Raw genomic sequence first — 12,968 nt, forward strand, 5'->3', positions numbered from 1 at the left:
AAGAGACCACTTAAAAATTATGAGTTAACCTCTGGACTATAATCTCTGGAATATAATCAAGAGGAAGATGGATGATCATAAGCAATCAAAACCAAACTGAACTGTTTGATTTTTTTCACCAGGCGTGGCATAAAGTTATCCAAAAGTATAACTTTAGTGTGTAAGACTGGTGGAGGAGAACATGCGAAGATGCATGAAAACTGTGATTAAAATCCAGGGTTATTCCACCAATATTGATTTCTGAACTCTTAACTTTATGAATATGAACGTGTTTTCTTTGCATTATTTGAGGTCTGAAAGCTCTGCATTTATTGTTATTTCAGTCATTTTTCATTTTCTGTAAATAAATGCTCTAAATGACATTATTTTTTTATTTGGAATTTGGGAGAAATGTTGTCCGTAGAATAAAACAAAAATGTTCATTTAACTCAAACATATACCCATAAGTAGCTAAATCAGAGAAACTTGTTCAGAAACTTAAGTGGTCTCTTTATTTTTTTTACAGAGCTGTAACAATATCAAGGCCACAAGATAATATCTAGAGGCTGCAAGATAATATATTGAGTTTACAGGATAATACTTTAAGGCCACAAGACAATATATTAGTGGTCGTAACATAGTTTTTGGGAATGTATTAATAAAAAAAAACATAATTTTACCTCAGCTGTTCTTTACAGTTGTCTTTTGTAAAAAGCTACTGATGTTTTGGTTTGTGTGGGGACAGTTATAGCTGGCTAGGGTGTGTAAAAGTGTGTATGATGTGTGTATTTAAGTAGGTTTTTGTCCAGCAGTAATGACACACCCCATTAAGATAGTAATACAGGACTACAGCCAGTGAGAGCAAGAAAGGAAAGAAGGGAGGAAGCATCATCTTTGCTCACACGCACGCGCGCAGTACAGCTAGGTTGGCTAGATGTCGAGGGAGCAGAGTAAACTCCTGCCAAGTCCATTAGCTAACACATTTAGCTAATTTACTGAAGGAAACACCTTTTTATTATAAGATTAGAGCGCTTTAGTCGACACCTGACGGAACTCCGCGCTGCTGCTGTTTATTTCCACTGTTAGTTACCGGTTAGTTGTATGTTGGAGATGGGCTTGGGTTTGTATGCGGGTGAACGGGCGCCTCCTGTCAGCAGCAGATAACTCCGTTTACCGAGCTGAAACTCTGAGAGGAAGCTGTAATGAGGGACCGGCTGGCTGAACTGAATGCGGTAAGTGAAGTAGACAGCTCGCTGGGTTAACTTTGTGCTGTGTGTGAGTTTGAGTTTGTACTTCAGGCGAGTTTAAAATATGGAGCCGTTAGCCAGAGATGCTAACTAACTAACTAAGCCCGGGTTGCGCAGGTTTTACGCAGCGCAGGTTTAGCTAACTAGCTAATTAACTACTTACCTGCGCATAGCTTATTGGTAAAAAGGGGATGGTTAGCAAACTAGCTAGCTAATTAACTAAACTAACAATACTCGAATTTAATATGCAGCTTGGGTAGATAAGATAAATGGGATAATGTCCCCTTTAAACCAGTAAGACACTATCTACACTCCATAGACACTCCACAGGTTCCCTAAGCAGTGCTCTGGCCTTGCCCAAAGACACATCATTCACATGATAGGTCGGTTAAGGGAACTTCTAGACTAAATCACTTTATTTGGAATTCCCTACCCCGTCAGCATTTTAACCCAAAAGAGCCAAAGGTGATGTAACCTGTGTGTCACAGACTTTTTAAAAGCTGTGTAGAGTTCCTTACAGCGCTTTAACTCATGGATACTCTATGTAACACATAACTTACTGATCATCCTGAGAGCATCACAGTGTGTGAATCTGTTTTTATTCATCTGAAGTCAAGTCAGGTAGTTTTATTGCCAATGATGCTTATGTACAGGACATACAGAGGATTGACATTACGTTAGTATCCTCCCCAAAGTTACTTATAAATATAAAAGAATGAGAGATACTAAATGTATAATACAACAAGGTCACATATATAGACATACAGCTCTGGAAAAAAAAATAAGAGACCACTTAAAAATTATGAGTTTCTTTGATTTTACCAATTTGAAAACCTCTGGAATATAATCAAGAGGAAGATGGGCGATCACAAGCCATCAAACCAAGCTGAACTGCTTGAATTTTAGCACCAGGAGTGGCATAAAGTTTTCCAAAAGCAGTGTGAAAGACTGGTGGAGGGGAACATTCCAAGATGCATGAAACCTGGGATATTCCACCAAATATTGATTTCTGAACTCTTAAAACTTTGAATATGAACTTGTTTTCTTTGCATTATTTGAGGTTTGAAAGCTCTGCATCTTTTTGTCATTTTAGCCATTTTTCATTTTCTGCAAATAAATACTCTAAATGACAATGGAAGAAATGTTGTCTGTAGTTTATAGAATAAAACAACAATGTTAATTTTACTCAAACATATACCTTTTAATAGCAAAATCAAAGAAGCTAATTCAGAAACTGAACTGGTCTCTTAATTAAAAAAACACGTGAGACAAGAGACACAGGACAATAGTGCAACAGTGATGGGGGAGAGGATTAAAAGTGAATGACAGTACCAGTATAAACAGAACCCATATAAACAGTAGTGCAAATTTCACCTTATTTACAGAATGTTAGGTGGGCTGGGTTAGTGCTGGAGATGATTCAATTAAATTTTATTTATATAGCAGAGAAACGGGTCCAAGCATCTTATGAGCAAGCACCACTGTGATGCCAACAGTGGCAAGGAAAAACTCCATCACACTACGGAAGAAACCTTAGGAGGAACCAAGACTCAGTCAGAGGAACCCATGCCCCTCGGGTCGACCCGGACAGTACAAACAAATAGCAGAACAAAAACAACAGCACAGAGATTATGTGGAGCTATAGCTAATGTAGAAACAGGTTCTGAGTTATGAGTGTGAGTAGGTGATGGACTCATGCTCAGTGTTAATGTTAGAGATAATGTGGAGCTATAGCTAATGTAGAAACAGGTTCTGAGTTATGAGTGTGAGTAGGTGATGGACCAGAGGTGTCCAGAGACACCTTCACAAAAATGACCTTAATGGAAGGATTATCTTAGACACTTATAAGAAAGAATGTAAGAAGAAAAGTCTGATGAACAAGAACTGAACTTGCTACAAGAACACCCCTGCAGTTTGCCTACAATGTCTAACAGATGTGTATTTGGTGTTGTCGTTTTCTCTCATAAACAATATGTGACATAGAGCTACATTTAATTGTGCATTCTTTAGGTTGTCAGTTGCCATTTCCACAAACAAGAACAAGTGTATTCCAGAATTCTGACCCAATGGGCTAAAGACTCTTTCCAAGATTCATTGGTTATGGTTTTTCTATTAGGGAAGGGCCGGTGATGATGAGGATGGTAGCGTTGCTGTGTCTGTGGACAGAGGAGGCTTCATGGAGGACTTTTTTAGGAAGGTATGTGGCCATTACTTCACATTCTATTGTTGTTTTATACTTTTTGACATAATTCAAATCTAGCAGAATTTCATGATGAATGGACCAATAGAAATACCCCAAAATGACTCTTATAGAAATACAATTCAAATGGTTTGCACAGTAGAATTTTTTAGTGTGTGGATTTAATAAAGAAATCATATTAAAATCCTTAATCTTAATTAATTTATCTGAATCAATAAATTTGTCAGTTAAAACACACTACGACCATAGAGGAGAAGCCTTGTTTTTCCAGTATTGTTTGTATTTTAAACGTTCATTATTAAGATAATTATTATGAATATCAGTTTCCAACACTACCTGTTGGTGATTGTGTGCTGTTCTATGTTTTAGGTGGAGGAAGTCAGGGGTGTCATTGATAAAATCTCCTCCCAGGTGAATGAAGTGAAGAAGAAACACAGCACGATCCTCTCAGCACCCAACCCTGATGAAAGTGGGTATTTCTATTATCATTTAACACACAGTACACACCAAACACAGTTTTGAACAAAAATGTATAAAACAATACACCAAGCAAATGAAAAATAACAGCATTGATTTGGCTGAGAGCAGTAACCACCAGACATTAAAAAGAAGCCGCCACAAATAAGTAGAGCTGTGTATTGGTAAGGACCTGGTGATACAGTACATATCCTAATACAGGCGTTGTGTTATTTGATGTACTCTTATATATTGTGATACTGTAAGAAAGGCAGTAAATTGCAGTTTCTAATATTAAATTTTAGGAAAAACTGACACTGTCTAAAAAGCACACCTGATCAAATGAATAAAATCTGAATACAATTAAAATTGCACTTGACTTTGGATCTAAAGACAGAGTACAACACTGTTATCTAACAAATCGAGTTTCAACACCAAACAAAAGCAATTCTAGTCTGCCACCAATCGTTGTATATTAAATATTAATAAAAAAATAATACTGGTTTTGAGAATCATAATATTGCAATACTTTTTTACACCCCTACATATATGTTAAAAGTTCACAAATACAATTAAATAGCCATGTCAAAATTACTATAATGAACAGGTCTTCCAGGAAGATATGTGAACTAATGTCAATGATCAAACACAAACACTTCTATTATATTCAATAAAGAATGTTTTCACTACTGTGAAAAATATGCTTTACTACTGTTTTTGTAGTTATGATATTCTTTTAAAATTTTCTCAACAAATGCTGTAATGAAGATGTGAAAAACACAGTTAGCCTGATCCATAAATTAGTTGAAGAGGACCTTATCTAAGAGGTGGAGAACAGAGAGCTGTATGAGCTGTATTTCTTGGAAATATAGGTACTGCCTCTTGGGAAGCTTAATCAGGTGAATGAGATGTGTTCTATTCGGAATGATGGCTGGGAGCTCTCTGCTTTAGTGTGTATAAGGATTCTAATCCCACAATTTATAGTGACATTATTAGAGTACTGGCAGATTTAGACAGTTATACAAACTGCTTTTATCAGCTGTTTTTACAGATAATCGTAAATATGTGATGTAATTTGTTTAGTGAACATAAAATATCCAAAACAATATGTACAGTGAAGATAAGACTCTTTGCAATTAAGGTATATTTAGCTACAAATGCTATTAACTGATGGATTTATAGTTTGTTTTAATGGCACTCAGATGTGTATTATTGCCTAGTAATACAGTTAGAATTTTGATATATATGGAGTTAATGCATTATATTGCACTGCTGCATATCTACACACACATAGTACAGTGCTGTTTGTTTCAGATAAGTCAGTGCTTCCTGAAGACCTGAGAAACAGTGCACTTCTTGGTTGTATTTGTCTATTGTTGAGGAAACTACAGTTTCAGAACCTCCAGAAGTGATTGATTACGTGTGGAACATCTGTTTGATTATGAATAAGAGTCTTTGTGTTTTACTGGTGTCAGTGTGGCTTTGCATTACAACATGGTTTCACAGTAAATGGCATTGTTTAAAGATAAATGGGTGGACACACACACGCACACACACACACACACACACACCCCATTGGTGTACTAAATATAATTGTTTCTTGAACACATGGAGCTACTGCAGGAAACCACACATCACTCAGAAAACACACACACATGCGCGCACACACACTACTGGGCACTCCAGGAAACATGTAGGAAACCTCTCCCTTCCCCATAGGACATACAATTTATCAATCTGTATTTATCAATTACAATACTGAATTATTAATTTATATTACTTTAAGAAATTATTCATATAATGAGTTTTCTAAAACAGTAACAAACAGTTGTAGTCATTTAATATACTGAATAAACCTCTAAATATTTACAAATAAATACATTACACTAGAATCTTTAAAGGTGATCTGGAATGTCAAACTGTATTTTTCTTGGTATAGCTAAATAAAGAGTTCCGTAGATGAAAGGTAATAAACTGTGTTCCTTAAACACTGTTGTTTCTTCTTCAACAAAAAAAGAACCAAATTAAACATAAAAAAATGAGTCAGATCCAAAACCCTAAAATTATTACGTTACAGTCTTCATTAATTATATTTTTACACCCAACAATGAGGGCCTTCTAGCAGAGCTCTAATTTAAACCAGTGAAACAGTAGAACATACAGAAACTTCAGGAGAATAAGGTGTTGTTGATACTAGAGGGCAGCTCATCACCTCCAGATTCAGCTAGTTATAGGAACCCAGGTTATTATGGTAACCAGGATTTGTAACTGCAACATTTTCAGTGCCAGTGTCTGCAGATGGGGAGCACGATCTTGGCACTATGCTAAAAGCTAACAATAGCTAATACCAGACGTCCCAAGTCTCCCGGAAGTTGAGGGAGTCTACCACACATCAATAACCGTCCCCTGATGCCCGCAAAAAAAAAAACACCCTTTTTCCCCAATTGCATGTAGGAAAGAGAGGGAGAGAAAGGTCCTTCCCTCGTTTACATAGTCATGAAGCAGATGCAAAACAGAGAGGGTTCTAATTTGGCCTGTTCTCTGGAAGTCAGCCAATTAGTTTTTGGTGTGGGTAGGATGCGTTCAGTGAGTAAGAGAAGGAGCAGCATCTCAAAGTCCAGTCCCTGAAATAAATTTTTAGCAACTTGGGACATCTGTAATATTAACTTTGACCTTTTTATCTCTTCTCTTCAACCTCTTTGTTCCTTGAAAACAAACTAAACTGCCTCAGATGTACCAAACTGGAGGTAAACACACATAATATAAATTTCAGAGCATTCCCAGAAGCCATCTTTGAAAGAAATCCATATATAATCCGAATATACTGGTTAAACAACATGCAAACATTTTTAGTCACTCAGTCACTTACTACATATTAGGGCGGTGTGTTGGCGATACAGTGTGTATCACAATATAGGAGTTACCATTTAATGTTCACTATATTACCTAAAGTATTTGCACACACATCCAAATTCGTGATCATGGTCCCAATTACTGCCATGGCCACAAGTGTATAAAACCAAGCACCTAGACATGCAGACTGCTTCTACAAATATTAGTGAAACATCAGTCTCTGCAGCTCAGTGAATTTCACTGTTGTATTATAGGATCCAACTGTGCAACAAGTCCAGTTATTACATTTCCTCACTACCAAATATTCCACAGTCAATTGTCAGTGCTATTGTAAAAAAAAAAAAAAAAAAAGTGGAAGTGATTGTGAACGAAAGTAACTTGCTCTGTCAGCATAACATAAAATAACAGTGCGGGGTCAGTGGATGCTGAGGAACATAGATTGTATTCTATCACTTGGTGGAAAGTAACTAATTACATTTACTCACATTACTGTAATTGAGTAGATTTTATAAGTAATTTGTAATTTTTAAAGTAGTTTTTAAAATAGGTAATTTTACTTTTACTCAAGTACATTTTGACAAGTAATTTACTTCGCTACATTGGAAAACTCCCTGTTACTGAGTAAAAAATGAAATACTGGGGGAAAAAAACAAATTGTCTGAATTAAAAAAAAAAATGCCATCAATATGTTCTTCTTTACGGCACTGCACATGCACCGACCAACATTTTTTTTGTATGTTTTCATGTTTTTCATAATAATTCCTTAAGCAGTTAAAGCATAGCAATGGCAAGTTAAAAAAAAGAATAATAATAAACTGTAAAACTATAAAAATACAGTTTATAGTCACCTATATGACCATAACCTTTTAACTTTTTAACATTAAAGAAAAAAAATAATCATAGACACCTATGCCACTTGTTCTTAAAAATGTTTTGTGGGGTGGTCTGAACAAAAACTGCATGAAAGGACCAAATTATTTATGATTATTTATTTATTATTCATTTATTATTATACTTTTTTTATGTAACTTTTACTCAAAGTATATTTTAAATTGAGTACTTTTTTACTTTTACTTGAGTAGATTTTTAGATGGGTTCTTTTACTTAAGTAGAATTTTAGCAAAGTAAAGGTTCTTTTACTTAATTACAATTTTTCAGTACTTTTTTCCACCTCTGCTTGAGACCTTCAAATTTTCATTGGTCTTATAGATCAGGTCTAGACCAGTAGAGCGTAGAGAGCTTTATTAAATTGGGATTCCATGACAAAGAAGCTCCATCCAAGCCTTACATCACCAATCAAATGCTGTCCAGCAGATACTTATGGCAGTATTATAAAACTGTATACAAGATGATATATTGCGTTTTTTTTTTTTGTTTGTTTTTTTTTTGCCCTCAAATTTTAGAAGAACATGCATGGTATAAAAACACACCATGATATGAATAAATTCTGAATAAAATAAATGTTTTTTGTTTTTTTTATCAAATCAGAACAGTGGGATCTCAGACCACAGAGTAAGGGACTGAAATGAAGAACTGTCTCATTCCAATTCCAAATGTAAACTATTAAAAGTAATTAATGCTCTGTCTTTGAGAATCAATGCAGTATTGCAAAACAAAATATTAATAATAATAATAATAATTTACGCCCCTATTATTTATCATGAAATACAAATATTTATAAAAATTATTTAAAAAAAGATATAAACACTATTGAGCCAGAACACAAATGTAAAGCATATCATTATCTGTTACAGACTGTAAAAGCATTGTATGCTTTATCATCACACAAATAGCCAAATAATCACTCGAGATTCACAGGGAAGTTCATTTTCATAATTGTAATGTGACCGCTCTAATCAAACAGTATATTGTATCTCCATTTCCTTCAATTACTCTCAGCCTCTCTCTCTTCCTCACACACACACACACAAACACTCTTTACTGACAGTTCACTCACTGCACTAGCTCTTAGCAGCTCACTCAGTCTTTGTAGGAAGAGGATGAAAGAAATTGAATTACCTCCTCATTTGCTGCTTTCAGAGCAGACCATTAATGTTGATAATGTTCATCTGAAACAGCAGTCGGTATGTCTGAGTGACGTCCACTGGGATGGAATTCTTCCTCATAACTGTCTGCTGATGTTTGGGTTTGTTACTGCGCACATACTCTGAATAGAAAGGGATCAGCTTTGCTATTGATCCGTATTGTAAGTCAGATGTCGCAAATGTCTCAAAGTATTCATTTGTGAAAACCATAAAACAATGTAACTGTCCTCCTGTAGGAGGCATGTAGGAGTAATACCATGGGGATGCGTATCATCTGCCTTGTATCTACATAATGGCAAGGCAAGGAAACAACTTTCAATGAAAGATAATGTAAAATTATTTTATGTTGGAGCATTTCTATTGGTTTGTTCATTATGAGGATGTGGTTTATTTACATCAGAAATTGGATGTCAAAGCTTGGAATGACTTCACACTCGATTTGACTGCATTTCAGTTAAACATTGTACACTATTTTAAACATTTCCAAAAACACTAACCGAAATGGATTGACAATTCTTTACTACTGTTTTATTCACCATATCCAACTAAAATATGTCCCCCTTTTAAGTTATCATTGTTAGCAACACCATTTCATAACAACCCGCATGTGTGTACGACTGATACAGACACTCATACAGCTCTGGAAAATATTTCTGAATCAGTTTCTCTGATTTTGCTATTTATAGGTATATGTTTGAGTAGAATTACCATTGTTGTTTTATTCTATAAACTACGGACATTTCTCCCAAATTCTAAATAAAAATATTGTAATTTAGAGCATTTATTTGCAGAAAATGAGAAATGGCTGAAATAACAAAAAAGAAAACAAGTTAATATTAATAATTAAGTTTTAAAAGTTCAGAAATCAGTAAAAACAAAGGTTTTCGTGCATCTTGGCATGTTTTCCTCAATCAGTCTTACACACTGCTTTTGGATAACTTTATGCCACTCCTGGTGCAAAAATTCAAGCAGTTCAGCTTGGTTTGATGGCTTGTGATCATCCATTTTCCTCTTGATTATTTTCCCTAAGTTTTCAAATTTGTTAAAATCAAAGAAACTCATCATTTTTAAGCGGTCTCTTATTTTTTTTCCAGAGCTGTGCTTAGACGGTGTGATACCATTGCTTGTACTACTATTGATGTGCAGTGTGGCCATCTTGGGATTCTAAAGTTGGATTTAAATTGTGGGGATGTTCCAGTTGAAATTTCCTATTTATTACAAAAAAAATGTTCAAATGGAAAGCCACATTAGACAATAGACAGTTTCAGATTACAGTATGTTTTCAGATACTCAGAACAAATCAATGGCTTTTTAGGAATTGGCATAATTGTCTCTGAATAACCAGTAATGTTACTTTCTCTCTAGCTACAGATAGTGGGCTACAGTCATAAAACTAATATGTTTATAGTAAACTTAGAATTTAAAAGAGACAAAGTTCTAAATTAGTTAAAATTACAGTATATGGGCTGAGAGTGATGGAGAAGATGTAATTTAGTATCATTTAGTAACAGTAACAGTAGATAGTGCTTAAAATGTGTAAATCCAGTGAATGTTTTGATTAAATAGTCATGTTCTAGAATTTCCCCTCGGGGATCAATAAAGTATCTGTCTGTCTTTCTGTCTGTCTGTCTGTCTGTCTGTCTGTCTATCTATCTATCTATCTATGTTATATAACAAATACATGCGCACAAACATGTATATAATAAATATTAGTGCAAATTAAAACTTAATGTGCAACTATCGACAAAAATGATTTGTATAGTTATTGGTTAGATTAAATGGGGTTTCCATAAATCATGTCTAACCTGGAAATATTATCTGTGCAATGTGGAGCATGGATTTGCTTTGCTGATGATATGTATGATACAGAGGTCAGAAAAACACAAATATGTATCAAGTATTATAGATGTGATGGGTGGCTTGGGGCTAGGACACACACTGTAAAACACGCTATACAAATACTGTAAATAAACAAAATAAGATTGTTTTTATTACTTAAGAGATATGTAGAAAATACATCACAGACAAGCTAATCCAATTTTCACAGACAAGCTAATCCAATTTCGATCTACACTGTTGAATCGTGCGCCTTTCTTTCTGAGTGTGTGATAATTGCCTCAGCAGTACTTTATTTGTGTGGCTGTTTCTCATTACTAAAGCCTTTTCTAACAGGCCTCAGGCACACACATGGGTGTGCATTCACTCAGCCTGCCATTTACATAGTAAAGGCCTCATGCTTGGCCTATAAAACACACAGCAGTGCAGTATTTCGTGTGTCAGTGCAGGATTGTATTGTGAGTGCTGTGTTTCTTGCTGCTCAGTTACTTCATTCATGTTAAATGAAATTCTGCTGTGCTGTGTTTTCACATAGATCTTTTTTTTTTCTTATACTGATGATGCCTAATGAAGGCTGACATGCAATCAGTAAACACGGAAAGAGCTGACCTGTAAGAGCCAGCAGGTGTTCAGCAGCAAATATTTGTTTCCTGGCCATTTGCTGGTAAAAGGTAGTGCAGACCTCTGCTTTATCTGGTTGCTACAGTTTTAGGTTTTATCTTTCAGCTTGAATTAATTCATTTAAAGTCTGTCTTTGTTTCTTAGCTTTTCTTCAATAACTTAATTTTTTACATTTTTTTCTTAATTTGCTCATATTTTCAAAATGGAGTAAGCATGATTTTACATACAGACATTTTATCTTTTTAATCAAAAAAATCCAAAAGCGCTCCTCATTTCTGAAGTAATCAACACGTGCATATTTTCTAAACATTCCGCTCCGAGGACTGAGCTAGCACCAAAAATAAAAGTTCCATCACTTTCTACACAAACTCCCAGTGGGATAAAGCAAAATATGAATGCATGGGCTTGAAAACAATGTTTTGAATCATTGATTCACTCAATGAGTCGACTCAACCCAAAACCTTTTTTTTTTTTTTTTTTTTTTTTTTACCAATTTCTTCGTCATCTGCAGTTTGATTTGTATTAGGCGAAAAATAATCCCCTCCCGTAATCGGCCAGCACTACATAGAATTAACAGTGCAGCAATAACTCATATTTAAATTTAATTTTAAAAAGTTTTCAATAAAACATGATGGGTCAATTCTGGACCATCATATATGCATATACACTTAATCTATTTCAAGTAAGGCCAAAAGTGTTTGTTGCGGCCTGGAAAGCCAGACCAGTAACATATGCTAGGACGACACCCGCTCACGAATTTAAAGCCCAGACCAAAGATGATACCAACCACAGAGATACAAGCCAAAATGATTTATTTTGAATAAATAGTAGCCTTTACGTCAGGGATAAGAAATTGCCTAAAATAACAAACAAACAAAACTAACTTAGATATTTAAAGCTAACTTACCTAACAACAAAAAAAAAGAAACAAAAATACATAAATCTTCCCTCCCTCCCTAAATAACAAAACACAGGAGAAAAGAAACCCCCTCCCAAAGAAACAGGCCTTATCCCCTACAGTGCTACCTTGGCTTTTAGTATTATTTGAAGTGTATTTACAGAAGTATTATAACAAAGTTAAATAACATGTGTCTACTTTAGTTATCTAAACAGCTCGGTTTTTACTCACAACAGCACAAACCGTAAGATAGAAAGACAGGTGGTTTGGTCTGAGCGGCGTGGTGGTTGAATGGGTCGGGTGTCGCGCTGCACTCCACATCGGCCAGCGCTTTATTGTGACGCAGGACCAGGATCAATTAATCAGCTCCTCCCTCTCACAGGTAACCTGCAGGACTGATAGAAAGAGTGAAGGAGAGCGCAAGAGTGAGGTAGCTTAGAAAAGGGAAGGCAACAAAGAAAAATATAAACATCTCCCTCCGTAACATGTTTATAATTATTCTTTTTTTTTTTGTAGTTTTTCTTGTTTTTAGATTTGGAAACCCTCTAGTTCCTGCAGTTTTAAAAGAATGTTTGGGTATTTTTACAGTTCAATGCTCTTTTCTTTACAACTGATAAAATAGCTTTTCTTTGATTTGCCCAGAAGATTGGTAACCAAATGATTACTAAATGGTTGAAAATTGGTTTCTTTTTTTCAGGGACTAAAGAAGAGCTTGAGCAGCTGACTGCTGAAATCAAGAAAAATGCCAACTTGGTGCGGACCAAACTCAAAAGTAAGTATCTAATCACCTTTAAAACTGTCTACTTTATAAACTGTGATGTGAGAGTACAACT

At 35.1% G+C, this 12,968-nt stretch overlaps 1 protein-coding gene across 2 annotated transcripts in view; it reads left to right on the forward strand.

Moving 5' to 3' along the window:
* The first annotated feature begins 849 nt into the window (after positions 1-849).
* stx2b (syntaxin 2b) overlaps positions 850-12,968 on the forward strand; it is a 41,376-nt gene continuing 29,257 nt past the window's right edge. Inside the window, exons 1-4 of one of the 2 annotated variants that reach the window (XM_007237386.4) lie at positions 850-1,211; positions 3,343-3,423; positions 3,796-3,895; positions 12,833-12,907. In XM_007237386.4, the coding sequence (XP_007237448.3) occupies positions 1,182-1,211; positions 3,343-3,423; positions 3,796-3,895; positions 12,833-12,907 (286 nt within the window). In that variant the 5' untranslated portion in view covers positions 850-1,181. The remainder of the gene's footprint in view (positions 1,212-3,342; positions 3,424-3,795; positions 3,896-12,832; positions 12,908-12,968) is intronic. The other variant, XM_007237387.4, reaches the window with a different exon arrangement.

Source organism: Astyanax mexicanus, chromosome 12 (genome assembly GCF_023375975.1).
Source record: "Astyanax mexicanus isolate ESR-SI-001 chromosome 12, AstMex3_surface, whole genome shotgun sequence".
Lineage (NCBI taxonomy): Eukaryota > Metazoa > Chordata > Actinopteri > Characiformes > Acestrorhamphidae > Astyanax > Astyanax mexicanus.